The sequence below is a fragment of the Aythya ferina genome, assembly GCF_964211825.1.
Source record: "Aythya ferina genome assembly, chromosome: 25".
Classification (NCBI taxonomy): Eukaryota; Metazoa; Chordata; class Aves; order Anseriformes; family Anatidae; genus Aythya; species Aythya ferina.
Genome location: NC_140323.1, coordinates 2,496,587 through 2,522,293, shown reverse-complemented (window position 1 = coordinate 2,522,293; position 25,707 = coordinate 2,496,587). Strand labels below are relative to the sequence as shown.

Below are 25,707 nucleotides of genomic sequence, written 5' to 3'. Positions count from 1 at the left end.
AGATGTCTAAAGCTGAGAGATCTTCCCTACAGGGACAGCTGGAGCCAAAATGCTGTGATCTGCTAAGTTACAAATTGTATCCTTTTATTTTTATGCTTTTTTTCTTGTTTCCAACTTCTGTGATCAGGAATTCACTCCTGTTGCTTTCCTGGAACAAACTTGTTTTCATTTTCAGCTTGCTTGTATAAAGACTGATGAGAGGCAAGCCTCCTTCTTGCCCTAAGGCTCCAAACTTGTATAAATCTGGCTCATGACTCACTTCCTGAGGATGTCTTTGACTGAAGAAAAGGTTGGGGACCTCAGGAATGAGGGGTGTGCTTCCTGAGAAGATGTAGGAGTCAGTGAGGAGCTGATTTCATCATGTGCCAGCTTAAGAAAAAAGCACCTTCTCCCACTCAGCATCCTTCAGTGCCTTGCTGAGCAGATAGGGCCAAAGCAATGTGGAGACTGAGAGAAAAACCCCAATCTGCCACTGCTGCACTGTGTGAAGGACCACAGCTGGGGCCAGGAGGCCCTGCAGGTCTCCACCTGGTCAGGTGTGTTCTCTGCTGGGGTGTGAAGATGATGGCACTTGCTGGAGCCACAGTGGCAGGAAGACATTGTCTGAAATGTGACTTAACCCTGTTTTTTGTGATTTGTATAGCTGAAATGCTGCTGCTCTTCTTACCCGGTGCCCGTTGCACCTTCTCTATCCTCTGCATAGGGCAGACAGTTCCTACTGGTGCAGAGCAAGCAGGAGACAAATGTGGCTGTGCATTATTGCTTACAGCCATCCAGAGCATCACACTGGGGCTATACTGGGATGGACAAGGCAAACAGGTTCAAGAACATGCAGAAGTCAAGGTAGTATCCAAGAAGGTGGTGTTTTCACCATGGGAAAGGTAACAGGAACAAGAACCATGGGATGATCTTCTATAGCTAGTACCCCTGCGCTGGACAAGGAGAAAGCCTGGGTTCTGACAGTGCTTTTCTGAAGACAAGACAGGACAGAGAAACTTATGTTACTCACAGGACTCGGAGGCTGGGCAGCTGCTGGCACATCCCTCTGGGGAGTAAATGGATGCCTGCCCGGGTCAAGGTCCTAGAGGAGCGGAGGAAAGAGAAGAAATGGTGTTGGTGAGGGCCAGAGCACAGACTCTGCTACCTGCAAGCCCAGCTACCAGCCCCACATGGTGGCAGGAGAGACAACATCAATGAGATAATGAAATACCCGGAGAGAAACAAAAACTGACTTGGAAAATGGGCACTGCTGCTGGACCTGGTAAAGGTGAATGTGCCTGAAAGAAATTCTGGGACACTTCTGGGTACTGAATTCACTGGTGTCCTTGGCCATGCCCAGGGCAGGTGGCTGTGACCTCCGAGGCACACTCTGCTGTCCCAGTTTCCCATTGTCCAGACTGGTGATCTGCCTTGAGCCACAACTGCCTCAGAAACCTGCGCATGGGGGATGGATGACATGTCCCTGGCTCCCTGCAGCAAGGCACGGCCAGGCAGGGCACACTCCTGGGCCCAAGTGCTCAGCAGTGCTCCAAGTTTGAGCACAGCTCGTGGACCAGTGCCCTGCAGAGGAGAACCGCGGGTGGCTGGAGACAGCATGTCCTCCAGGTGCCTGATCTCCTGGGTCTGGGGGTGTGAGGATGGGGCCAGACTAGCTGTAGAAGCTTTCAGCCCAGGCAGCAGATGTGTGGCAAACACAGCAGATATTTTCATCCCCTGCACAGCACTGCCAGTGCTGGGATGGGCAGCGAGGCACTGGATCTCAACAGACCATGCTGAAGCACTGCACCCAAAGGCTCATTCCTTCACAGACACAGAAGGAAAGGAAGAAAATAATAAAAAAAAAAAAAAAAAAAAAAAAGTAAAAGATCAGAGAATGCTCAACAGTACCAAGAGAGCAACTCACAGAGAAGAAAGCTGCTTTCAGGAGCCACAGGGGTGAAACGAAGCAGAGAGGTGAGTGACCAGGGAGAGGCAGAGCACTGCAAAAGTTGTCCTCGCTGAAACAGCCTGGACCGCCTTGAAGAGGGAAGAGCACAAATAGCAGGGTAAAAGGGAGAGATTTGCCACTCACAAAACTTCTAGGCTGGTGGTGCCTTTAAGGTCTGGGAATTCTTTGATGTCCGTTGCACCGTTGAGTGACCTGCAGAGAAATGAGGGTGAAGTGAGTTGGGCAGAGGGCCCAGAAGCAAGTGCAGCCGCCCGAGGTCCCAGACCCAACTGCTCCCAAATGTCATGGTGGCAAATCTGCTTCCTTGCACCCAGAGGAGTGTGTTACCTCTTTGAGGATGTGTTTGGTGAACTTACAGAGTGTGTAGCTTTGGCAAGTACTGGAAAGCAGACTGTCCAACAAACTGGATGGGATTGTCATAGAAATGGCTGCAAAGGAAATGAGTAACTTGTTAGATTCTGCTGTGTGTGCGGGAGAAGATGCTATTACAGATCAAGAGCCTTGGAGCAACTAGCAGTAAGCTGTACAGAAATTGCTATAGCCATACTATGAGGAACCCTTCTTTTCCAGACAACCCCAGGCTCTCCCACCAGCCTGTTCTGGCTGAACGTTGGTTATCTGAGGTCTCAAATCCTGCTGCTCTGGAAGGGTCCCTCAGGGTTTTGCTGAACGAGGCAGGCTACAAAGATGCAAAGCCCTCCTTCAATCCGTCTGTAGTGCTGTGATCCTGCTGGGAAACACCTTGCACTTAATGACACCTCCTCTGATCTTACATACGCACAGCACCAGCATCTTTCCTACCTGTCACAGTCAGTGGAGAGAAGTGAACTCTGGTAGGATCCATCCAGTTTTAGGAGTTGTATCACCTCCTAGAAGAAGCACTTTCTCCCAACTGACTGTGAGAGACTTCAGATAGGCAGACCCAGTGGGGACATGAGTTCTGAATGCGAGGAAAATGTACAGGCAGATGTCAACCAGGGCTTAGAAAATCCTGTTATCTGCACGGTTTCTGTGCAGACCTCCCATTTACCCTTCCTTCACTGCTATCAGCCTTGTTAACTGCTGCAGAATTCAGCTGAGGGTAAAGGAGAACCTGTGGCAGAAAAGCTGAAGCAGAGCTGAGAAGGAGCTGAATTCAGCTTACATTAGCCTATATACAACAAATGTCAAATTGTGGTCAGTTGAAAACCGTCAGAAATCCCAACCAAAGACATCAGGAAGCGCTTCTTTCCAGGGAACATAAGGATTTAGGAAACACTGTTTAATTTTCTTACATTGTTTGGAGGAGGGGATTCCCAACAAACGCATTCTCTGGAATAGCTTTGATGTTGTTGTTATGAAAACCACTGTTGGGAGAAACAAACATCTTAATATTAATGCATTAGAAAGGCTTGGAGATGCCATTTTTTCCTCAACAATTTTAAAAGCAGAGAGTCTTTAAAAAACGCACATAAAATAAGATATGTAGGCTCTGTCCTGTCCCAGCAAGTGAACAAGGTCTGTTCTTTGGCAGGACAAAGGCCTCATTCTGCTGTATTTATTCTGTGTAGTCTGGTGATCTGTAAGTCACGTCACTTAACACAGCAGGAATACAGGGACTTAGGGTTTTACAGGCTAGGAAACAGGACAGGAAACAAATGTACAAAATACACTTTTTTTATACCATCCAGGAATTCCAATTTTTATCGATGGTCTCTTCCTTACAGCTCAACAGCTGTTAGCCAGAGTGCAGCCTACTATGAACTATTGGCCCTCATGATTTTAAGGAATTTGTAGATCAAGCAGTGATATTTTTGGCTAAGCTTAAGGAAATGGCTACCAGCAAACTTCTGCATCAGAAGAGAGCTCTGTGACCACAGCCTGATCTCTTGTACAACAAAAGCCAGAGAATGGCAGCCATGGGATGCTGTGCCCAGCAACAAGACCAGGCTCTGGGTGATGCCCAGGTTGTTTCATCCCAGAAGAATCTGCTCTAGCTATTACTTGGATATCTGTTTGAAGTGATTATTTATTTAGTGATGTGAATTTCAAAAGCCATCTCAAAGTGGATTAAGGATATTATTCTCATTTTGAATATCAGAGTAATTATGATATGTGGCCTGAGAAATCTCCTTGACAAGAAATTATTCCAGTAAATGAAAAAAAAGTGTCAGATTTTCTCTTCAAGAAGCACCAAAGCAGCTATTTTTGTGCCACTCCAGCCTGTCACCAGTTTGACATTTCTTAGGGTCCACAGAAACTGCAGATCCACGTCAGCTAGGTGTGACCCTCCGTTGGGTCTTCTACTTTTTTGTTAACTGGGGTGTTTTCCCATTTTTAGTGTCTCCCGGGCTGACCAGTTAGAGAAGAGAGAGCTAGCCACTACAGTGGTCATAAATTCTTGGCATTCCTTGTTATAATCTTGCCCTAAGAGAGATCAAACCATTTAGGCATGTCAGAGGAGGTGGCACAGGGCATGCAGAAGCCATGGCCTCACAATAACGCAGTTAACTCCATGGTTATGGCCCCGGTCTGGGGACTTTGAGCCCATCAGACACTAAAGGGGAATGAAGAGCTGTTGGAGGAACCTGCTCCAAGCTAGGTGGGGGGATTTCCTGCTCACCTCTGCCAGCCATGGTGCTGAGGGTGATGGGGAGGTGATTAGAGCTGATGAAAATCAAAGGGATAATCTGCTTTTATGTGCATGGCTGGGTAAGATAAAAGAAAGGCTTGGACTGAGTGCTCTCCCCAAGTCAGAGTACAGGCAACCCTTTACTGGTCACTCTCCATCAGGGAATGCTTTTGAAAAGGAATAAATAGAAAATCTTACAGCTCCTGCAGTCGGCCCAGCGTCCTAATAGCCCCAGGGAATTCCAACAGCTCGTTGTAGTTTAGATCCCTGAAAGACAGAGAAGGGAAAAACATTCATTAATGTTGCTGTAGGAACTCAGCTGAGTGTATCTGTGCTTTGAAGGCATGGAAACTTGGTCGTTAAGCATGGGAGACAGGTTTTTCCTACTGCGCTGATCCAGCCACCGCCTGGAAACCAACTCTCACGCATTCCTGCTGCAGGACTGTGCTTTGCTAGGAGCTCTGTCAGGCGAGAGCCAGCCCAAGCCGTGGCTGCTGGCGGGCTGCTGCCAACTGGATTCCTTCCCCCCAAGTCTCTCAGTGCTCAGAGCTGGACAAATGCCGCTGCTTCACATCTCCAGAGTGCCCTGTTCCCCTCTCCCAGGGTCTCACCCCCACACACTGTGGCCATGAATAATTTTTCCTGCCTTTCCAGGTCAAAATGGGATGTTAGGAAGAAGACAAAAGAACAGCTTTAGCACAGCTCCACAAAAGGGCTTTCTCTGGGTGCAAAACCCCACATTGGAAACCATGAGCCAAAGGTGGAAGTGATGTGGAAGAGGTATTGACAATTCTGGGTGCTATATAACAAATTAAATAAAAAATATGTTTGATATACTTGGTCACAATGACAAGTGCAGAGTTTGGCAACCAGAATCAAAGAATCACAGAATCATTTAGAATGGAAAAGTCCTTCAAGATCACCAAGTCCAACCACCAACCTGACCTACCAAGTCCCATCACTAACCCATGTCACTCAGTGCTATGTTCGCACATATCTTAAATACCTCCAGGAATCTACCACCTCCCTCGCAGCCCATTCCAATGCCTGACCACCCTCTGCATGAAGAAATCCATCCCCATGTCCAAGCTAATCCTCTCTGATGCCACCTGAGGCTCTTGCCTCGCATGCTATCACTTGTTTTCCAGTCCCTTCACAGCTTCGCTGCTTTTCTCTAGTCACACTCAATGACCATGTAGTGAGGGACCCCAAACTGAGGGCAACATTGGAGGTGAGGTTCAGACACTTGCCCAGGTCTGACGAGGGCCAGGAAACCCGTGGCCTTCTTGGGCCCTTGGGCCCAACACTAGCTTGTGGTCAGCTACCCCAGGGCCTTTTCTGCTGGGCAGCTTTCCAGGCACCCTTCCCTGTGCGTTGTTGACTAGAGGGAGCCTGGGGAGGCCAGCAGAGCTTTAGATGTGAAATGTTCCTCCTCTAGCTGGCCTGATGGAGAGGCAGGTCCAGCTGAAATGGGATCATTTGACTTCCTGCTGGTTATCCCACAGACCGGGACACTGAAGCCTGAAAGCCATGTGACTTGCTTCCTCCTTGCATGAAACTCCCCGAGTTTTAAGTGGTAGATACTTTGGAACATGAGGGTAATTACTGGCTCCTGGAGATTACTGTATAATTACACTTAATGGACCTCAAAGTAATTACCATGTAACCTGGATTGTGGTTTGCAGAACAGAAATAACCATACATTTACACAGCAATGAGTTGCTGCCCAATTACCTTGTAATTCTCAACCTCTGGGCCCAGGCATGGTAATTACATTATGATCTCTCTTGGCCCCCCTCTCTCTTACATGGTCTTCTCCTTTGCCCGCATCCGTGCATGCGAATTACTCTACGGCACCGTCTCGGCTTTGCCCGGTAGGTATTTACACAGTAAATCATCCCAGTTAGTCTCTCCAAATTGGTCTTCCTTTGTGCCTTCCAGGACTCCAGGCTGATAGCACTTACTTCATATATTTTTTTTTTCTGGTTTTATTTCCTGTCTTGTCATTCCCTGACAAATATTCCCTAGCACGTGAGATTGGCCTGAGTGGGTTTTATTCTATGCAGCCCTGAAAAGGTCCACATCAGATCTTGTTGCTGGATTCCCTCTGCAGCCCAGGCAGGTCCTGTTACAGCACACCAAGAGCTTTTCTCTCCTCCGGCCAGAGGGAGTCTGGCTGCCTGCTCTGCACGTGTGGGTTTGAGCAAATGACCCAGGATTCTGTAGGACCTAAGCCTCAAATGGAAGGCGCTGGAAAAGGTTCAAATAGTCTAATAATTGCAGTCAGCAGGAGAGGGTGACAGACAAGACCTCCCAGTCCTGTCCGACCTGCAATGTGATGGCAGAGCCCCAGCACACGCAGAGCTATGTCCCCAGGGTCCAGGAGCAAACCAGGAGCGAGGCGTCCCCTCCTCAAGCCTCATCCCCTCTATTAGGTATGAGAGGTCCACACCTCCTAAAGAGCTTGCTCTGGCACACTCAGTTTTCATCTGGGTCCCAGTGGATCAGTGTTTTTTTTTTTTCCCCAGTTTCCTCTGCTTGAGTCTAAAACGATCTGTCTAAGAATAGCCTAACACATGGCTGCTCGTAGACCTCACTGTTTGCAAGATGCACACAACTCGTTGTCTGCTGCTTGGCTGCTCTGAGCCAGTAGCTCTCTGCTGTACCTGCCAGGTGTCCATCACTCTCATGTCTGTGCCTCGCCTTGTCTGCATGCTCTTTTGCCGGGGCAGGCAGGACAAGGCTTTTGCAAAAAGCCTCAGCCAAAGCTCAGAGAGGGACAGGAATGGGTTTAAAAAGAGAGTGAGTGATTGGAAGTGCAGACAGGACACTGCTGGGCGTTTTGAAAGCATCAGTCAAAGCCCATTAACGTTCACATCACTGCACTGAAAGAAATCAGAGGACATTAGCAGCCTAAACTGACTGACAGTCTCAAATCTCTATCTGTGTATAAGATGCTTAATACCTTTAAAAGTCTCACCCTAGAGGGACTTTCCAAGGTTACAGGGAGGTTTCACAGCAGCACAGGAAGCTGCAGAGGTCACTTAAGGCTGGGTGTGTGCCCGCACCGCTTGCCCAACTTTCTGTAACACAAACTGGGGCTCTGGGACAGGCCTGGGTGATGCCAAGGGACTGACCCCAGGGAGGAGGCAGCACGAGCTCTGTCCCTAGGTGACCCTCAGCCCACCTCTGCAGCATCACTGATGCTCTTGAGAAGCTCCATGCCAGGGACCGGCGTTGAGTTTCTCCCCAGCGATACCTGATGTGTCTGTGAGCACCCGACAGATGGAAAGTATTGCCCAACAAAGATGAAGCTTGGATCACCTGTGATTCACTAACAGAAAAAGAGTTAGATCTGTAACCAATATTATTTACAAGGAATAATTCAGCATGCTGTAATATTTGCTCCTGTCTTTCTCTAGAAATGCATTTCCTTTCCAGCCCGTGTCTCTTCCAGGCAGGCTGTTCTTTCATCAGCAGATGAACATTTTGTTTGCACCATGGTGTGTGTGCAAGTACGTACAGGACCAATTCTTCCTGAGTGAACACACACCTTTTCCCAGCCCTGGCAGCATCCCCAGGCCTCCCTCCCCCTGCGTTTGACAGATACAAAGAGCATTGTGTTAAGCAGCTCCCTCTGGGTAAAAAAGCTGTCGCTAACTTCTGGCATCTGCTGGGCTTGTCGGAAAGTGGAAATGCAACCAGGTGTAGTCATGCCACTTCATCCTGGCTGCCAGCAACCCCAGCCTGTTTAGGAGAGACAATGTGCCCGTGCTCGCTCCTGCCGGTGCTTCCTGGTTTTCGGGGCGATGAGCTCCCTCCCGGAAAACAAACCTGACTGTGCTCATTAACAACTCCCCGCAGTGTTGCTCGCAGCTGACTGCTCCTGATCTGCGTGCTGCTCACACTGCCCTGACTTGCCTCCAGTGCTGCAGATTTGGGGGATTTCAGCTGGCTGGGGGAGGCTGGACGAAGCAGGTACCCGTGGAAGAGCTTCAGCTCTTCCCTGTGGTGGGAAAGCTCTCCCCGAAGCCCAAACCCAAGGTAGCAAACAAGGGTTCCCTGTCCCTTTCTCTTCCTACCCAGAGCTCGAATCAGGCCCTGGGGCAGATAATGGCCCAGAAATGGTCCCAGCTGTCCCCGCAGGGAGGTGGCAGATGGTGGAGGCAGTGGGGAGCTCCACGGGCTCAGGAGGTTTCTGCTCATTTAGTGAAACTCAGTCCATGGGTCTTTCTGTGGACATCTGAGGCGAGCAGGGTTGCATCCAGCCCAGACACTGCTCCTCTCCACCTGCTCTCCCATGAGGAACACGTCCCAGCCAGCCTCATCTCCAAACCCATTCCAGGGTCCATATGGAAAATGGATGGGGTGTAGAAACCAGCTCCAAGTGTCCACTTCCTCTCTTTGACCTTATCTGAGCTGCTTTGGCAATGCTTTGCTGGTCCCAGCTCCGTGCTCAGGCACTTTCGTGTCTGGCATGGGGAAAGCTGCAAAAAGCCAAACCTGCCACCAGGTGACACTATCCCCCCTAATTGCTGTGGCAGATGGGCTGGGGTGGCGCTGGGCTGGCCAGGGAGGCCTCTAAGGCCAAGGCAGCGGGACCTGGCTCTGCAGAGGTCTCAGCTGCCCCAGCTCTGTGGTCTGTCCCAGGACTGTGGGACAATGCGTATGGGGTGTCCTGGCTTTGGGGTGCCACCCTTGTTGGCACATTTGGGACAGCGGATCCCCTGCCAGCATTGCTTGGTGGAAGGATGACAATGTGCCGTGGCCATCTTCATGCCGAAACAATTGGGAAACCTCATAAAACCGTACATAGAAAAAAGACAGGAGTAATGGCCATAGCATTAGGAAGGGAGTTTTGCTCATTATCAAAGGCTTTTGGAAGCAAAGTCACCCAGCCAAGAAGTTCAGAAATGATGTGCAAGAGAAAGGACTATAAAAAATCACTTTCCTTAGTTGTGCTCCAAGTTACCAGCTCCAGGCATCACAGTGGGATGTCAGAAGGAGTCTTGTCTGTTCTTCTAGTCAAAACGAAAACCTCTTAAAGGTCACCCGGTCTGCCCGAGACACAATGAACTGGCTGGCTTTCCATTGTTGTTATTTCTAGAGTGAGCCTATAGCTTCATATTTGGATGATCTTAACCAACCCTGTTGCTTATTCAGAAATAAAAGTAAATTGACATCAAAGGCACAGTTATTTTGGGCTTTAACTGCCAGGGTGATTTGAAGCTGACAACATGCAGCCTGGAACTATTAATATCTTCAATCGGGCCAAAAAGAGAGAAGGAGGGGAAAGAGTCTCAGGTCAATTTTCTGCCTGTTAGGGACTATTAGTGGTTCCACACAGGAAGCCAAAAATAAAAAATAAAAAAATTATATAGTACTATAAATTCTTCCATAAGCCACAAAACACCACAAATTTGCAGCTAATAAACCTGAAGATGCAATAAGATTAGAAGCTGGAGATGGGACATTTGCTGACTATTTCAGTCCCACTGCAGGTTGCTGCCAGTAGTTCGAGACGTTACTGTGGTGCCCTGGAGAGACACTTTGTGCAGCCTCCGATAAGGACTTGAATTTCCACCTGTCCTTCACTGGCATCTCACCAAGCTACCGGTAAATGTAATTACCGCTGCTGCTAGTCGTGCTGGTTGCTGTGGCCAAATCAAGCACTGGAAATGATTTAATTGGTAGTCTTGAAGCCCAAGGGGGCTGTTGTGGCCATTTAGTTTGACCTCTTGCCCGCCACCAGCCAGCCAGCTTTACCCGGATGCGTTATATCAAGGTCATGGCTTGTGGTTGAGCTTGAGCTGAGAAGAGCTGCCTGTTTCATCCAGACTATGGAAAGGGAGAGAAAATGTCTTGTTTGAGAAATGCCCATTTTAGCAAATTTTGAGGAGTACACAGGCTTTGCTGGTGAACTGCAAAGTTCGTGGGTGTCCCAAAGGAGCAGAGGTGGGCCCCACACTGTGGGAAGCTTGGCAGGTACCAGCAGTACCTGATTTCTGCCAGAAGCAAGCAGCAACCTCTGTACAAGGATTCCTGCTGATACCCTGGCCTGGAAGCATCCCAGCCCCTCACTTACATGGTGCTGCACCATTTTACAGGGTTTACTGGCACTGAAAGCTCTACTGCTGGGGCGTGGGGGACCTGTCTGTAGGTCCTGCCTTGTATGTCTGCAGCTGCCAGTCCTTCCTCGCACAGCTCTGTTCCCCATTTAAAAATGCAGCGGTGCCCAGAATGTGTCTGTTCCAACCAGTATTTCTGTCTGTTCTCTAACTGATGAAGGTACCGAATTAAATATGTTTTCAATTCCGTTTGATTTATTTAACAAGGTTGAAATAAGCCTTTGAGAGCAGGATCTCGTGGGGGGTCCTGGGAGCACAAGCGCTGCCATGAACATATCATTTACAAGACACAAAAGGAGCTGACCGCAGAGCGGAGCAGCGGGGACCTCGGTCGCTCAGATGCACAGACAATAACCATGGAGCTGATGACTCAGGCAGGGGAGGCACGGAGAAGGCTGCTGCACTTGGCCAGGCAGGGGAAGAAGCAGGCTGCAGAACGCCTGCTATACAGCAGTGTTTCTGAACTGTGCTGCGGGAAGGATGCTGGGGACCCCCACCTACCCCCAGGTGCACAAGCGGTGGGTCCTGGCCTCCCTGGTGTTGGGAGAAAGTAGCAGGGGTGCGGGCAGAGCTTCTGTGCATCAGCATATCCGTGGTGAAAGCATGCCCACAGCTCGCCTCTGCTGCCCTCTGTGCTGCCTGCAGTGCCTGCTCCTCCCTTCCACAGGCAAGCAATTCACTCTCACATTTCTGGAGGCAGAGGCATCCCCTCCTCCAGCACTGCTCTGCCTCAGCTGCTCTGCAAAAGGCAGCACCCAGGCTGCGTCCGAGGGGAAGGCTTCAAGCAAGATGATGCCTGAGGAGCCACAGGAGTTGGGGACGGGTCATAGCATACATGTCTGGACACACAAAGGTTGGAGGTTTGGGGAGACCCGGTGCTATATGCTGTTGCAAGATGGCCTTAGGGATGGGGGAGCCTGCAGGGTGCAAGAGGGGCAATGTGAGGACTTGGTGGGGAAAGGGAGAGTAAGCAGAGTCCTGGGAAGGGGATGAGCCTTGCAGCAGAGCCATAACCCATGGAAAAATGCAGTGACCTGGGGGGCTTCGCTCCCTGATTTTTCCTTTTAGTCTTCCAGAATGTCCTGTCTGCATGAGGCCAGGTTCTGCCAAAGCTCAGAGTCAGGTCAGAAGGTACAGGTTCAAAGCCTGAGCTGCTCAATGAGGCAGTCCAGGCTCCTACTTTTGGGAGAGGATAGGCAGCAAACAGGGACCGGTTGGTCCAAGGGGACCACAGAAAGAAGAGGCTGATCCCAGTGCTCCCAGGTGGTGGTTGGTGAATTTGCCAATTCAGTTTTACAGAAGATTTTGCCTGTGTGATCAGAGCAGGCAATGTACCTCATGGCCATTTTTGAACCAGGCACAGTGCCACGCAATGGGGTCCCTGAGCTGTGCTCCCTCCCTGCAGAAACCCACCTGCACCCTTCCTTACTCCATCCCCTGCAGCGGGATCTGCAGCCTCTGCTGAAGTCCCCTTCCTCCTCTGGCAGAGCAGGATGTGACCATAGGGCCAGGCTGCCCCTAAAATGTTGCTCGGGGCCCCTTGCTGACCCACAGCGGGGATGGAGCACCAGGAGCAGAGCTCAGGGCAGCACACAGGGCATCCTGGAGGGATCTAAGCCATCAGCTGCTTTGGGACAGCGCAGACAGGGATTAGCACCAGGAGACTGCACAGAAAGTTTAAAACGTGTTGATGGAGCCAAACCCCACTTGAAGAGCAAGGTAGCACTTGGCAGACTATTTTCCAGGAGAACAGCAAGGCCTGCCCAGCCCTAAAGGGTTAAATGATCCCTGTATGAGCTGCGGTGGAGATATTTCCCATTTCCTTCCTCCTGCCTTCATCGCCCGAGGTGTACTTTATATTAATTTTTTTTTTCCTCCATAGAAAATCCAGCTCTCCAGAGGAGTCAGTAGGTTCCAGCTCTGCTCTGCATTTACAGACTCGACTAATTACCCGGATAATAGGGCAGCGCGCTGCGAAAGCCTGTGGTAAGGGCATTTCCTGTGAGGCAAGGTTAGGCAGATAAAACGCCTGGAGCCAGAGGGTTTTGGATTCAGCCCTTCTGGGAGACGTTTTTAATTTATTAGCCCTATTTTTAAAAAATAAATTAAAAAGTTTTTAAATGAATGAAGATTTGCTCCTTCCAAGTGATTTATCTCCTTTGTCTGACTGGCGGAGGAGCTGGAAGGGTGTGGACGGGAGGGGGAAGTGGGAACGACTGGGAGCAGTGGGAGCAGTGGGAGCAGTGGGGTCAGCTCGGGCGGAGGAAAGGAGCCAGGGCTGTGGGGCCTCTCTCAGCCACTTCCCCCACCACGTCCCCATCCGAGATGGGCCACAGATGCATGGGCAGTCAGGGGAGCAGCGCTCTGGGGGCAAATTGCTGCTATTTAGGGCATAGCTCAGAGCTCTTATTTTGCATCTCTCCCTTGCTGCCTTGCTGGTGGTTGGAGCTAGGGCTTGGGGGCCAGCTCTGAGATCCAGACTCAAAGTTTTGATGCCCTCCCCATGGCTCTCCTTGAAGGACTGGATATATTCAGGTGTGTCTCAGGCCACCTGCCCCTTCCATCTCTTCACCCTGCGGAGGGCAATGACTTGGGTCACGGCCATCTGGAGCTGCTTTGTACATCCACCTTCCCTTCCAGGGCTGCTCCATGAAAAAATTATGTTCCAGGGAAGTGGATGGTTAGCTGATCAGGTTCAACATCCTCATAACTGATCTAATGAGGTCAGAGTCAGCTCTGAAAGGCATGGAGAATCCAGAGTGGATTTGATGCAATTATTTATCAGCCTTTAGACTGGCTGCAAAGCTCGAGAACATTATAAAAGCAGTCAGCTTTTGGGCTAAGGTGTTTAGGCAGAAACCCGGGCACAAAGTCATTGTCACCGTGGAAATTCATGTCACAGGATTCTCCCCATGAGAAATACTGGCTTGATGCAGTGTTGGGGAACTCAGCTCATGTATTAGCACCATGCAGGCCTTTGGATGGCATTTTCCCTTGCTGCTGCTCTAAAAACAAACCTGTTCTCCCCCCTGCCCTGTTTCCCCAGATCTGAGAGTGCAAAGACTGGATGTTTGCAAAAATCAGCCTCTGCCATTGCACACTCCTGGCCGCAGTCAACTGCTCTTTGCAGGCAACTTTTCCTTGAACATCCCCACTTACCAAGCCTATGCTACAAAACAGGTACAGTCTAATCCCCCTCCCCTAACCCCTGCATTGTTAAAGATTTAGAAATTAAGGTCCAAATGATCAGGAAATGTAGAAGTAAGATCCCCCCATCCAAGCAGCTGGAAGCCAGTTATGCGGCCTGATGTTTTACAGCCCACATTAAACAGTGTAAGGAGAAATACATTACAGGGCAGGTTTTACAAGGCAAAGCAGGAACAGCGAAGCCAAGTGAAGAGCAGCAGGACTGGACTCTCAGCTTTTGGCATGCCTTGCTTCTGCTTACAAAAGCTCATCTTTCCCTTTGGCTTTTTTTTTGGCTTTTTTCCTCCTTTATTTCACCTCCCAACTCCTCACCCAAAGCCCTCCTGGGTGGGTCCCACTGTGGTCCTCATGCCCAGAGAGCAAACAGCTGCTGGAAGTTCCCCTCTGGGAACGCCTATGGGTTACGGTTGTCACTTTCTTGGTATTTACATCTCTGTTCCCAGCTGGTTCTGCTTTGCATCTCCTGTGGGCACCCCAGAGCTCACGCTATATTTAAAGGATGAGTCCATTACCCACAGGGACTACAGGAGGAACATGTCATGTAAGGATATTAGCACTATGGTTTACTCTGTGTCAAGAAGGCTGAAAAATGCCAAGTATCGCCCTGTTTGGCCATCTAACACCTGGCTGCATGGCTTGGCCACGCTTGGAGTTTCTTCCTGCAGCCCTGCAGGGTGGTTCTCTGTCATCTCTCAGGCTTATGGGAACCGGCGAGGGAATCTCACTGATTTTCAAGGCTGTTTCGAAACCCTATTGGGAAGCTGGCCAGGGCTGCTCTGACTTGCTTCCAGCCTGCCTGCCCAGGTTTCCTTCCCAGGGAGATGAGGCTGGGGGGACTGGTGAACAGCCAGATCTCACCCTGACAGAAGATTTTCCTGGAGCTGCTTTCTCCAGTGATGTGCTGGTGTTTGATGAGTTGAGACCTGGCGAGTGCTGCACATTCAGCACCATCTCCCTGCCCCTTGATCTCTCTTCCCTTCCCCTCATTACCATGGAAAACTCAGAGCTGCTCTTGCTCTGTATGTGACAGAGTCTGCTGTTATGCATGGTATCTGCACAGGAAAGATGAAGTCCTTCATCTGGCTTTACTTTATATCTTTCTAGACTTGCTGTCCTCCTGAAATATGACAGCCAAGCCATCTCCGTGAACAGAGATGCTCAGCTGGGACCTGGTTTTGCACAAGCGAGGCAGGCATCTGGTGTGGTTGTGCATAGGCAGCTTGCACACTGCTGCAACCTGCATGGAGCAGTGGGTCCTGTTCCTTCTAAAGTTTTTTTTCTGCATTTGTTAAAACAGATGTTTCTCTGTCTAGCTGAATATGAAGAGAAACATTTCCCTTAGGGGAACAGAGGTTTCTGCACCTAAAACTTTATATGCTTTTCTGAACCCCCCGAGAACAATTCTTTCCTCTCAACTCCTACAGTTCTTCAGCTATTGTGCCTGGATTATAATCAGCATTTGGCCACAAATACTCATTTTAGGAACCCTGGAGATGTTTCTGTCTTCACCAAATCTTGCCATCCTGCTGCCTTCCAGGAGGTAACGCCCACGGGGTAACTGGGAGCTCAGTTTGGCCTGCCCAAGCCAAGAAAATGTGCTAAGTGCTGTCAACAGAATGTAATCATAATCTGAATTAAAGGGTATGTGCAGGAGACTGTAATAGTCTCCACATGCACAGGAGCTGGGAGGTGGTAGGTAGATGCAGCTCTAGCAGTGTGGCTGCGTTGATGCAGCCAAATATTTTTGCCACAAAGCTTGGCCAGCTTCAGACAGCGGGGCCGAAATCTCCAGAGTGCTGGGGATTAATGTGGGGCTGGCTCCATTGGGGGACAATGTGTTCCTCAAAGAGCAGGGACTTGAGGTATTTGCTGGCCTGGAGGTGAGAACTCGATGCTCAGGCTATGAGGAGTAAAAGCCATCTCTCTCTCTCTCTAAGATGTTCCTTCAGTGTGATCAGACAGGGAGGAGAGCCTGGAGATCTCGACACAGCACTGCCCTTGCATCCTCAAGGCGGATGGGGCATGGGGAATACTACATGAACACGTTGGGGCCATCAGAGCCTGAACACAGGTGCTGGGCAATAGTCAAGCAAAGCCCTGCTCCAAAGCGGACAAACCCTGAAGGTGAAGCACTCCCAGGGCTCTCTGGTCAGCAGTGGAGAGCCCCGTCCTTGCACTGTCTGCAGTCCTGTTCCTGTAGGGTCTGAGAGCAAGGTGGGAATGCTGAGGTCCCCTGAGCACTGGGGGAACCATCTCAGATGGACAGGAAGAGGCAAAGAAAGCACTACAGCAGGAACAGAGGGGAAGAGAGGGAAAAAGCTTTCAGTGCAAGTGTCCATGTAAGCTGAATTATCTCCCAGGACAGTGGAAGCCCTTTAGCCTTCCCCGCAGTAAATAAGGGGCCAGGTTTTTCTCTGTGGCTCTGTTGTGCTTGAGATGGGCAGTGGGGTGGCTTCAACCACCTTGGCTGCAGAATAAATTTACCCCGATGCAGACTGCTACGTTGCTGCATGGGCTGCAGCCCAAACAGGGCTCCCATTCATCAGCGAGTCTTCTCCTCCCTCCTGCGACCTGCCCACCCTCATCCTGCCTTGATGGCATGACTCTGCCCTCATGCATTTACCCGAACCCACCAGAAATTCTGGGGGAGCAAGCCAAGCTGGCACAGCGATGGGGCAGCCCCACCGGCCTCCAGGAGAGCCCATCCAGCCCGCTCCATCCCCAGCCTCCTCCCTGGCACTGCTGAGCCTCTCCCCAGCCGAGCCCTTCTGGGTGGCCCCAGGATGTGCCAGTCTGAGCGCGAGAGACAATGCATGTCATGGGCCTGCCCGAGGAGTGCGTCTGGGGACCCAGGGCTTGCCTGCTGCTTCCAGTCTCACCCGCTCGCTGCTGCTGGCGCCGTGCTCGGCACAGAAGGGCCCTGCCTCCGTGAATGGCACTTGAATGCTGGGAAGCGTCACCTCGCTTTTTGCTGTGACCCAGACCCCCCTAGTTCTCCCTGGCAAGGAGAGCAGGCCTTGTTGACCCCACGGCTCGCATGAAGGGACATGTTTCTGCACAATTGAGGGCTACAGGCGCCTCCTCCAGTCCTCCAGAGCCTTGATTTATTTGCTTTCTTGTTTGTGTTTCCTCCTAGGCCAACGCACGGCACATGAGACCCAAGCAATTCATACCGCCATCAAAAACAGTGTGTGTGCAAGGCAAGGACGTCAGATTTAAGTGCCCGTGGGCTCAGGGTCACCCGTCTGCTGCAAATGAAGATGTGTCCTGGAGGAGAATTCATTCCTGCTTCCCACCCCCCTGTGGTTCCTGACAGATTTCCTACCCAGCCGTGCCAAGAACACGGTGAAGTCAGCTGGCTCTGTGTGGTGCCGTGAGACTGTCTCAGAGAGTTATTCCATAGATCCCCACCAATGTTAACAGCCTTGAACTCAAGCCACCCCCTCATTTTGGTGGCCTCAGGTGGCCGCACTGCACCCCGTTACTGGGCAGGGACAGAGCACACCGGGGGTGAACACGCGCAGAGAGGGCAGGAGGTGACTCACAGCGTTTCCAAGTTGTGCAGCCCGTCGAAGCCGTTGGCTCCCAGGCGTTGGATCCGGTTGTTGTGCAGGTGCCTGCGGACAAAGCAGAGGTCAGTGGAGATGTAAGATGACCTTTTGCTGCCAATCTGGGGTACAGGAACAAGCTGAGCGTGGCCTGGGCTGGGATGATGAGGGGTTTTGTAAGGTCTCCTCTCCTGTCTGATCAGACACTGTCAGGTGTAATAGTGCTGGAGCTGCTACCAAGCTCCCATTTCTCCCAGGACATTAGAGACCTCCACTTACACAGCCACTGGCTGACCTTGGATGAACATGCTTAAACAAGAAGCTTCAAGAAACACTAAATCTCACCTTACATTGCTACCAACCCTGTGTGTGCTGTGTGACTTCACCAGTCGTTTGTGGGCACTGGGTGCTATCTAAGGACAGAGTCATATTTGGACTCCTTGGAGCCTTAATAGCAGCAAGAAGAACTTGAGTTTAAAATCATCCTGTTAGTCACAGTTTATTATCTTTCCTTAAATATATATTTTATATATATATATAAGAAATGCTGCCTGTTCCTGGATCAGCTCCAGTTTGATTGCAAAGAAAGTTATCTTTAGTTTAAAGCTTCTAAGTGTCTCTGGAGTGCCAGGGCCATGCAACAGGCCAATGCACATTCTCTACACTAAGACAGATTTTTTTTTTCCCCTGTGCCCTTCTTTCTCATGCTACATGCCATGAACATCTCATGCTTAGGGGCTCTGGAGCTCCTGGCCTTAATGCTGGTGCTGGGGGCCTGCTGGCTCGAAAAGCCATCTGTGGTATTTTTGCCTTGGAGGCTTCATGGGTGATGAGTTCTCCTGGATTCTCATCTGCTAGGTTCTCTGTTTCCACAGGCCTCCTACTCCCATGCCTGTTTTTTGGCAAATCCAAGATCTTCATTCCTGGATTCTTCCTCTGGGTTGTCAGAGACTGCGTGCACGCATCGGCGTGCTTGAGCCACCTGGGTTCCTTTACAGCTGGTGGGCACCGCATGGCTGCCTGTGCATCTGCCTCTGAAATCCCACTTTAGGGCACCTTGAAATCTGTGCAGGAAGGTATTGTGAGAAGCCTGGGGAAAGTCTGATGAAAAACAGGACATGACAAGCCATGGCTGCCCAGCCTGCACTTCCAGCGAGGGCTGTGTTGTGTGGAGGAATGCCCACCAAGGAGGTAAGGTCCTCCTCTTTGGTCTCTATCAGGGTGCTTTCCCATCAGTTTGTTTTACAGTTCATGTTCTCCTTTAACACAGAGCACTGTGTGGTTAATTTTCTGCCACACCACTTGCCTGTGGGGTCCTTTTCTCCTTTGCCCACGCTCGGGGATGCACCAGCCTTCGTCCAACACTGCTGCCTCCTTCCAAGAGCCTGGGGGAGGCTCCACACTGGCAGGTGGATCAATGACTTTTTCGTTATTTGCTGCTTGATCTAAATCTGTCTCAGCTTGAAAAATCTCTCACTCCACCTGGATTCAAGTGTGAACTGTTTGGCTGAGCACACACAGCTCCCACTGCCAAATATTCTGGGGTAAAACAGGAGGGAGCTGGGAGTGGAGAAACAGCCAGGCTCTAGGGCAGTTTGGTAGGGGCTTGCAAAACACTGCAGTTCAGAAACCAGCCCAAGACGGATGTTTGTCGTTGGGATGAGAACATGCAAACATCTCGGAGGAAGGGGAAGGGAGGGGAAAGATCTGTGATAAAATATGTTTGCTTCTTTGAGCAAACAGGGCAAAAGAGAAGGAAGATATATGCAAGAAAACTTGGATTGCCTGTGACTCTTAGGGGAGAAAAGAGGCTGAATCTTACAGGAGAAATTCTCTTTGTCATAAGAAAAGAAGTTCAAGTCCAGACGGTTTCCTCTGTCAAATTTTATGGGATAGCTTCAGATCATGTTGCCCTTACTTCACTTGGCACTTCCAGTGCAAGATGATGCCAGTCACTTGGGTCCCTTTGCGCACTGGATCCAGCATTTGGCAAATGGAGGCTTTGGATCTGGAGTCGCTCTCTCTAATCACAGCGAGAGGTACCACAGGAACCTCTGGCCCCAAACCTCTGCCTGCAGTGAGGGGACAGTGTGAGGAGAAAGGAAATGCTGAGTGCTGGGGATGATGTGAGCTCCCCAGAGCTTTGTTGGGGTGGTACAGCAGGCTGTCCTGCCTAAGCTGGGCATGCTGAGCAGCTCAGTCTGACTACTATTGCTCAAGTCAGGCATGGAGAGAGAATAGAAAAGCAACCACCTGCTGTGTTTATATTTGGCTCTAATCTGCTTTGTTTGGAGGCAGAGTAATGAAAATCATCAGAAGGGTGTTCTTTGTTGGTGAGAAAATTATGAGCAACCAAAAAAGAGAGTTATAAGAAAAATTGCTGTCCAAGCTTAATAGAGTTGTTACCCAACCACATGGCAATAATAGAAACAAGCAAGTTTGAATGCAATAATGCAATATAAACTGGAAAGGTAAACACTTGAAAAGACATTCTTTTCTTCCATCCTGCCTTTTTTTTTTTTTTTTTTTTTTTTTTTTTTTTTTTTTTTTTCTCCAGTGGTAAACACATTTTAACAAGTGGAATTGCAACATCTCCAATGTTTGTCAATTTGAGCTCAGCCCACACAACGTTATATTCTGCCCTGTAAATTACAGCTGGTATGATAGCAGCTTGAGATATTTGGTTCTGGGCTATAAACAACCATCTCATGATGCAAAAACATGAGAAGTCTTTAAGGCCCTCCTGTTCCCATGGAGCTAGTATCCACCACTGTCCTATCCTTGCTCCTATCGGCAAGCATTATGGTCTCTATCTCCCTTTTCAGGTCAGTACCACAGAGGGGGGTTAATCAATCATCAGTTAATAATCAATCATGGCAATCATCCATGAAAGTGGCTTTGCCCAGGTAGAAGCAAGACAGTCATAGCTCTTTTGTAGGCTGGCATACAGACTGGCTGTGTGTTCCAGCTGCGTACCTCCACTGGAAAACAGTGGTCTCATCACAAAAGCCATCACCCTGGTGGCCTCTGGCAGGATGGCAGAGAAGTTGCCCCATGTGCTCCTGCAGCAGCATGAATGCCACCATGCCCCTAAGGTGGGTTAGCTCCTCTGCTGTGCCAGGTGAAGCCATGCTCTGCCTTGCTCAAAACCAGCACAAATTGCAGTAGCTGCAGAATAACAAATGGCCATAATCCCCAGGACAGGCTAGAGGGAGACGCTTCATCCTGGTTGGTCTCTTAGGTGCTAAGACTCGAGAAACACTCCAGAAAGAAATACCTATAAGACTTATTTGTGGCCCCTCCCCACCCCTGCAAAACTCCTAGTAGAATTTGTTTCATTTTCATTTCGTTTCCCTTTCAATATGTTTTTTCAGTGCATTAAGAAAATCTGAGGAACAGTTTTGTGTTGAACTGCGAAACAGCCCAGCACATGCGACAGCAGTACAAGCTCCATGTGTGGAAATGCCACCTCCAAGGGGACAGGGCAACTCCATCATTTTTCTTCCACAGAAGGGAAAAACAGTTTGAGCTAACATGCTAAATACTGCTTCAATAAAAGCATTTTCCTGAATAAATGAGAGAGTATGGAAAGGGATAATATAGCTGAGTAGTGCAGTGGTGAAACCAGCTCTGGAAGGCTAAATGTGTTTCTAGTATCCACACTGTAAGCTGGATGTTGATAATTTGGAATGGGTGCGGAGAAGAGCAATAAAAATGATCCAAGGGCTGGGAAAAAAGTAGGATGGAGATTTAGAGAACTCAATCTGTCTAGCTTATTAAAAGTAAGATCAAGGGAATGAGTGTAGCATAACGTATAGGATCCTTCCTGGTTAGAAAATGGGTACTAAAATGGTTCGGTGATTTAGTGGAGAATAGAATAATAAGAACAAATGTCTGAAGTCAAAGCCAAAGAAAATTCAAATGGGAAATATGAGCTTTTTCTTTTTTTTTGTTAACACTAAGGATGATTAACCACTGGAACAAACTACAAAGAGAAGTGGTGGATTCTCCATTGCTTTCATTTCTAATGACTTCATTTTTTCATCTTAAAAAAAAAAAAAAAGACAAATGCAAACATTCTCCATCGGTTATTTGCATTAGATGATTTTGAACCAAGTTCAAATCTGACTTGATGCGAATCTTCCCACTGTGCCAGCCATTGCCATGATGAATTTCCAGATCTATTGTGGCAAAGCTGTCCTTTTTCCTCAATTTGGCTGTGGATAAATAGAGAAATCTAAATCATAAATGGTGCAAATTCACATGGATTATTCCTGACAGTGAAGGGCCAGCATTAGAGCTGTCTGGCAAAAAACAGAGATTGATCAGAAGTGACACTGTCGGGCGTGCACTGGAGCACAATTCATTTCTTCCTCAAGTGCTGGAGGAGGAAACTCACTTTTCCCAAGGCAGTGCGTTTGGTCCTCAGAGAGAAAAGGCACTTTTGCAAATTAGAAGGCCCATGAATGGGACCCAGATGTTCCAGGAAATATTGTTCTTAGTAATAATGAATTGCACATGCCTGGCACTCCTCACCAACCCCGAGGTTCTTTCAGAGAGGGACTTGTTAACCCCCTTGTACAGGTGAAGGCAGTGGTGCAGAGGCTCAGCCCTGCACTGAGCTGCCATGCTGGGCTTTGTCCTGCTGGAGAGCTCTGTGTTCTGCTGGTTCCTAAGCTGCCACCCAAAGTTACAGCCTCCCAGCACCTCAGGAAAGCAGGGATAAGATGTTTGACATCTGCTCCCTGGCACAGAGGGCACTGAAAATGAGTTGGCTCTTTTGAAAGCTTTGCCCAAAAGAAAGATCAAGGACTGAAAGAGGATTGTAAACCCAGGCATCTCGGAAATTGTTTTCCTCCTCTAGTTGCTATTTAGTGCTGGTAGACATAAAGCTGCGTCATGTCCTTACATAATAAAAACTGTAAGAGAGAAGCTCTGCTAGAATTTGCTTCATTTGGTGACCTCAGATCTCAGCACACGCAGCTGGAAGGTCTTGCTGGGTGGCCTGGGAGGGAAGCACTCACGGCTGAGTTCCTTGTCCTTGACAGTAAAACATCAACTAAAATTCAGGCTTCATGGATGTAAGATGATGTAGAAGAGGGAAAATAGTGTTACATGAACATACACACTAACAGCCTCTTAAATGTCTACAGGAAAAAGCTCTTGGTGTTCGACAGCTGTCAGAAAAGCAAACCAAATGATAGGGATGACTAGAAAAGAGAAAACAGGGTACAGAAGGGCACTGTGGCACCGTGTACTCACGGTTCATCTTTCTCTTTGTTAAAAGTGTGTAGTTCTGGTCTCTCCACTTAGAGGTGCAGAGGAACAAACGTGATTTATAGGCTAACATCTGCTTCCAGAGCAGCCAGTTGGATGGAGACTGGAAAAGCTGTGATGCAGAAAAGGCAGGACAGACAGTAACAAATACAGAGATGGCACAGATCAGGTAGAGAGAGGGTGCAAGAATTAAGGGGCATTAAGCAAAACTAACCAGTAGCAGCATGAAAACAACCTAAGGAGGTACCCGTGGATCACTGACCTATGGAGGTCCTTGCTACAGAACATTTTGAATGCCTAAAATTTACTATTGTGCCCAAAGCCATTGGAAACATTAATGGACAGGAAGCCTAGCAATGAATCTTACAGATAAAAAGCTCATCTCTGGTTTGGGAAATCCCTAAGACATAAATGAACCTGTGAACGTATTCTGAAGAAGAAGAATGGTCATTGTACCCTCTTCTTAATTTTTTTTCCAGTCATTTGATGCTGGCCCAAGCTAACACATCTCATAGGGCTGCAGACACCTTCAGCTTGCCCCTGGTGCAGCTGTCCATGTTGTTCATGTGTTCATATATTGTTCATATGTTCTTGTCTTTCCCTGTAGTCTTTGTTTTTCAAAGACCTCTGTGCAGGCAGACAGTAGCACAGGAGCATCCTTTCTGATTCTGGGGCTGAGGTAACTCACTGGCTCCAAGCTTGCTTGATGTAAGGTATCAAATGCTGAGTCCTTTTGACAGTGTTGCAGGAATGCTGTAGTTAAAGAGGTTTCCAGGAGCTGAGGCTCCCTGAGGACCCAGACAGAGAAGGACCCAGGTTTTAACCTCATTTGCTCTAACTTAAAGGATCTCCTGCTGAGTGATGAACATAAAACTTCCCAAGGACTTTCTCTAGCCAGGTCCATCATTACAGGGCTGCAGAGCAACCCCTCCTCTGCCTGGCTTGTGGAGGAGAAGGGCACCCTGACCCCGTGTCCCACCCAACATCCTGAGTTTTGCCTAACATCTGTGCTGAGGGAGCTCAGCTCCTTCGGTGACACCAGGAAGGGAACCACAGCCCAGCTCAGAGACTCTGCAGCACTGTGGGAATTCCTGGGCTATGGTTCCCAAATTTGTCTCCCATGAGATTTTACTGCAGTGCTCGTGGACCCTTTTTGGGACTGGGGCTGGAAGAGGTGCTGTGATTCCTGGTTTGGAAGCTGACTTTCTGCTGAATTCAGCTGACAGAGGGAACGAGGGACACTAACGAGAACGGCTGTCATGCTCTTTATCAGCCTGTCAGCACAGCAGCATGGGGGTTTCAGATGCTCAGCTTCTAAATGAAAAACCCTTTGTGCCCAACAAAGAAAATGCTTTTTGTAACAAATCTGTTTCATACAAATCATTAGCTGTACAATATTTAGGACCAGTTCTGCCTGTATATGCTAGGACACATTCTGTCCTGAATAGATCAGACTTGGAGGTAACATCCTTGGTATCCTGTTCCCATGAGACACCCTGATCAAAGAAGCCGCCTGCCTTTTGCCATCCACAGCATGGTGCCAACATCACAGCACACGAAGACCTTGTTATCGAGGCTGGGAAAAGACGGTGCCAATTCCTGAGCCTCAGAGATTTCATGTTGAGTGATTTACATGAGACTCTGCTTACCGAACACCCGGCAGCCCTGGTGAGAAACCTGCGGCAGCTATAGTTGGGAATAAGATCAGGGAATTCCTCCACGGAGGTGTAATTTATCAGCAGAGACTGAACCCCTTAACTTGTTCCAGATTGAGGCTCGTATGTCCTGGTGGTGGTTCTTTGTGTCAGTGCTGGAGGATCACCCGCATTTCTCCCAAAGTCCCAAGGTGCGGGAGGAGAAGCACATCTCCCCCCTCAGCCATGGCCAGCCGTGCCCACGAGCATTAATCAGGCTGTAAAGGAGAGATTCCCCCTGCTCCTCCACATCTGTTCTCATCTCTCCTCCCCCAGGTGCTCATTTTACCTCTTGGGCTGGAAGTTTGCTGAAGTTTCGGGCAGCAGCTATCTCTTCTCCACCTACGTTTGCATTCACAGCTTGGCAGAGGGATGCACGTGCGTATCCTTTGCATCCTGTGTGGAAAAGTCTCCTCGTGGGCTTTACTTGCCTGCTGGCTTTTGGGAGCTTCTTGGCTTGGTGGGTGAGTGTGAGGCAGGGAAACGTCCCGGTAGGGGCGCAGGAAGAACACTGGGTGACTTTCCACTGGCTGCGCGCTGACAGGGGTATGCGTGGAAGCATGGGAGAGATTTATGGGGACAGTTCTGCCAAACACTTGTGATCCCACAAAAATTCAGCTTCGTGTCCCACAGCGCCTGGCAGGATCACACATGTGTTCCCGTCCAATTGTCTGTGGTGGGACATTATCCTCTCCCTTGCGACCTAATGGTCATTGACTTTTATTTCTTGAGCTTGCCTGTTTAATTAAGGAGTTGCTTCGCACCCAAAGTATGGGATAAGCAAGAATGAAAGCAGCATGCTTTGAGACTGGAATAACAATCGAAATGTCAGCTCACCCTCCGTGCTAGCTATTAAGGCTGAATGAAGTGCTTGTATTATGGGTCAAAGGATGTCTTGGTAGAATGGGCACTATTGTGGGTGAAAACTACTTATTTGACATTTCTCAAGTTGCTTTTAGTGTTTCTCCTAAACAAGCCTTTGTGATTTGTCTAAACAGCTGAAGTTGATGCTAATAAAACAGTGGACTGTGCTTTGTCCAGGCACTTTCTGTGCTAGATGGTTTCAGTAAACACTTTAAATTTTGTAAGTGAACTAATTGCTAAGCTTTCACTAGGCACCACATGCTGAGATTACTTAATACCCTGATATCAACAGGCATATTAGCAAACTAAAAGTTAGCATTTCATGTAGATACAGGAGCTCTGAAGTAATTGGCAATCACACCTGAACTTATTAATCAACACCAAAAAGTTAATGACTAGCTAATTTGCACATGTAAACTTCCTTTTAACA

General features: G+C 49.0%; 1 protein-coding gene and 1 long non-coding RNA gene across 3 annotated transcripts in view; one reads left to right on the top strand and one right to left on the bottom strand.

The window, feature by feature from the left end:
- Nucleotides 1-25,707, bottom strand: part of LGR6 (leucine rich repeat containing G protein-coupled receptor 6) — a 125,292-nt gene that overhangs the window by 16,363 nt on the left and 83,222 nt on the right. For both annotated transcript variants that reach the window (XM_084497888.1, XM_084497889.1), the window contains 6 exons: nucleotides 17,440-17,511; nucleotides 4,758-4,826; nucleotides 3,223-3,294; nucleotides 2,305-2,376; nucleotides 2,072-2,140; nucleotides 1,010-1,081 (listed from right to left, as the gene is read on the bottom strand). In XM_084497888.1, coding sequence (XP_084354014.1) covers nucleotides 1,010-1,081; nucleotides 2,072-2,140; nucleotides 2,305-2,376; nucleotides 3,223-3,294; nucleotides 4,758-4,826; nucleotides 17,440-17,511 — 426 coding nt within the window. The remainder of the gene's footprint in view (nucleotides 1-1,009; nucleotides 1,082-2,071; nucleotides 2,141-2,304; nucleotides 2,377-3,222; nucleotides 3,295-4,757; nucleotides 4,827-17,439; nucleotides 17,512-25,707) is intronic.
- LOC311423633 lies at nucleotides 12,561-17,803 on the top strand. Its single transcript, XR_014685766.1, has 3 exons — nucleotides 12,561-12,673; nucleotides 13,734-13,867; nucleotides 17,031-17,803. It is a non-coding gene; the product is annotated as an uncharacterized lncRNA (long non-coding RNA).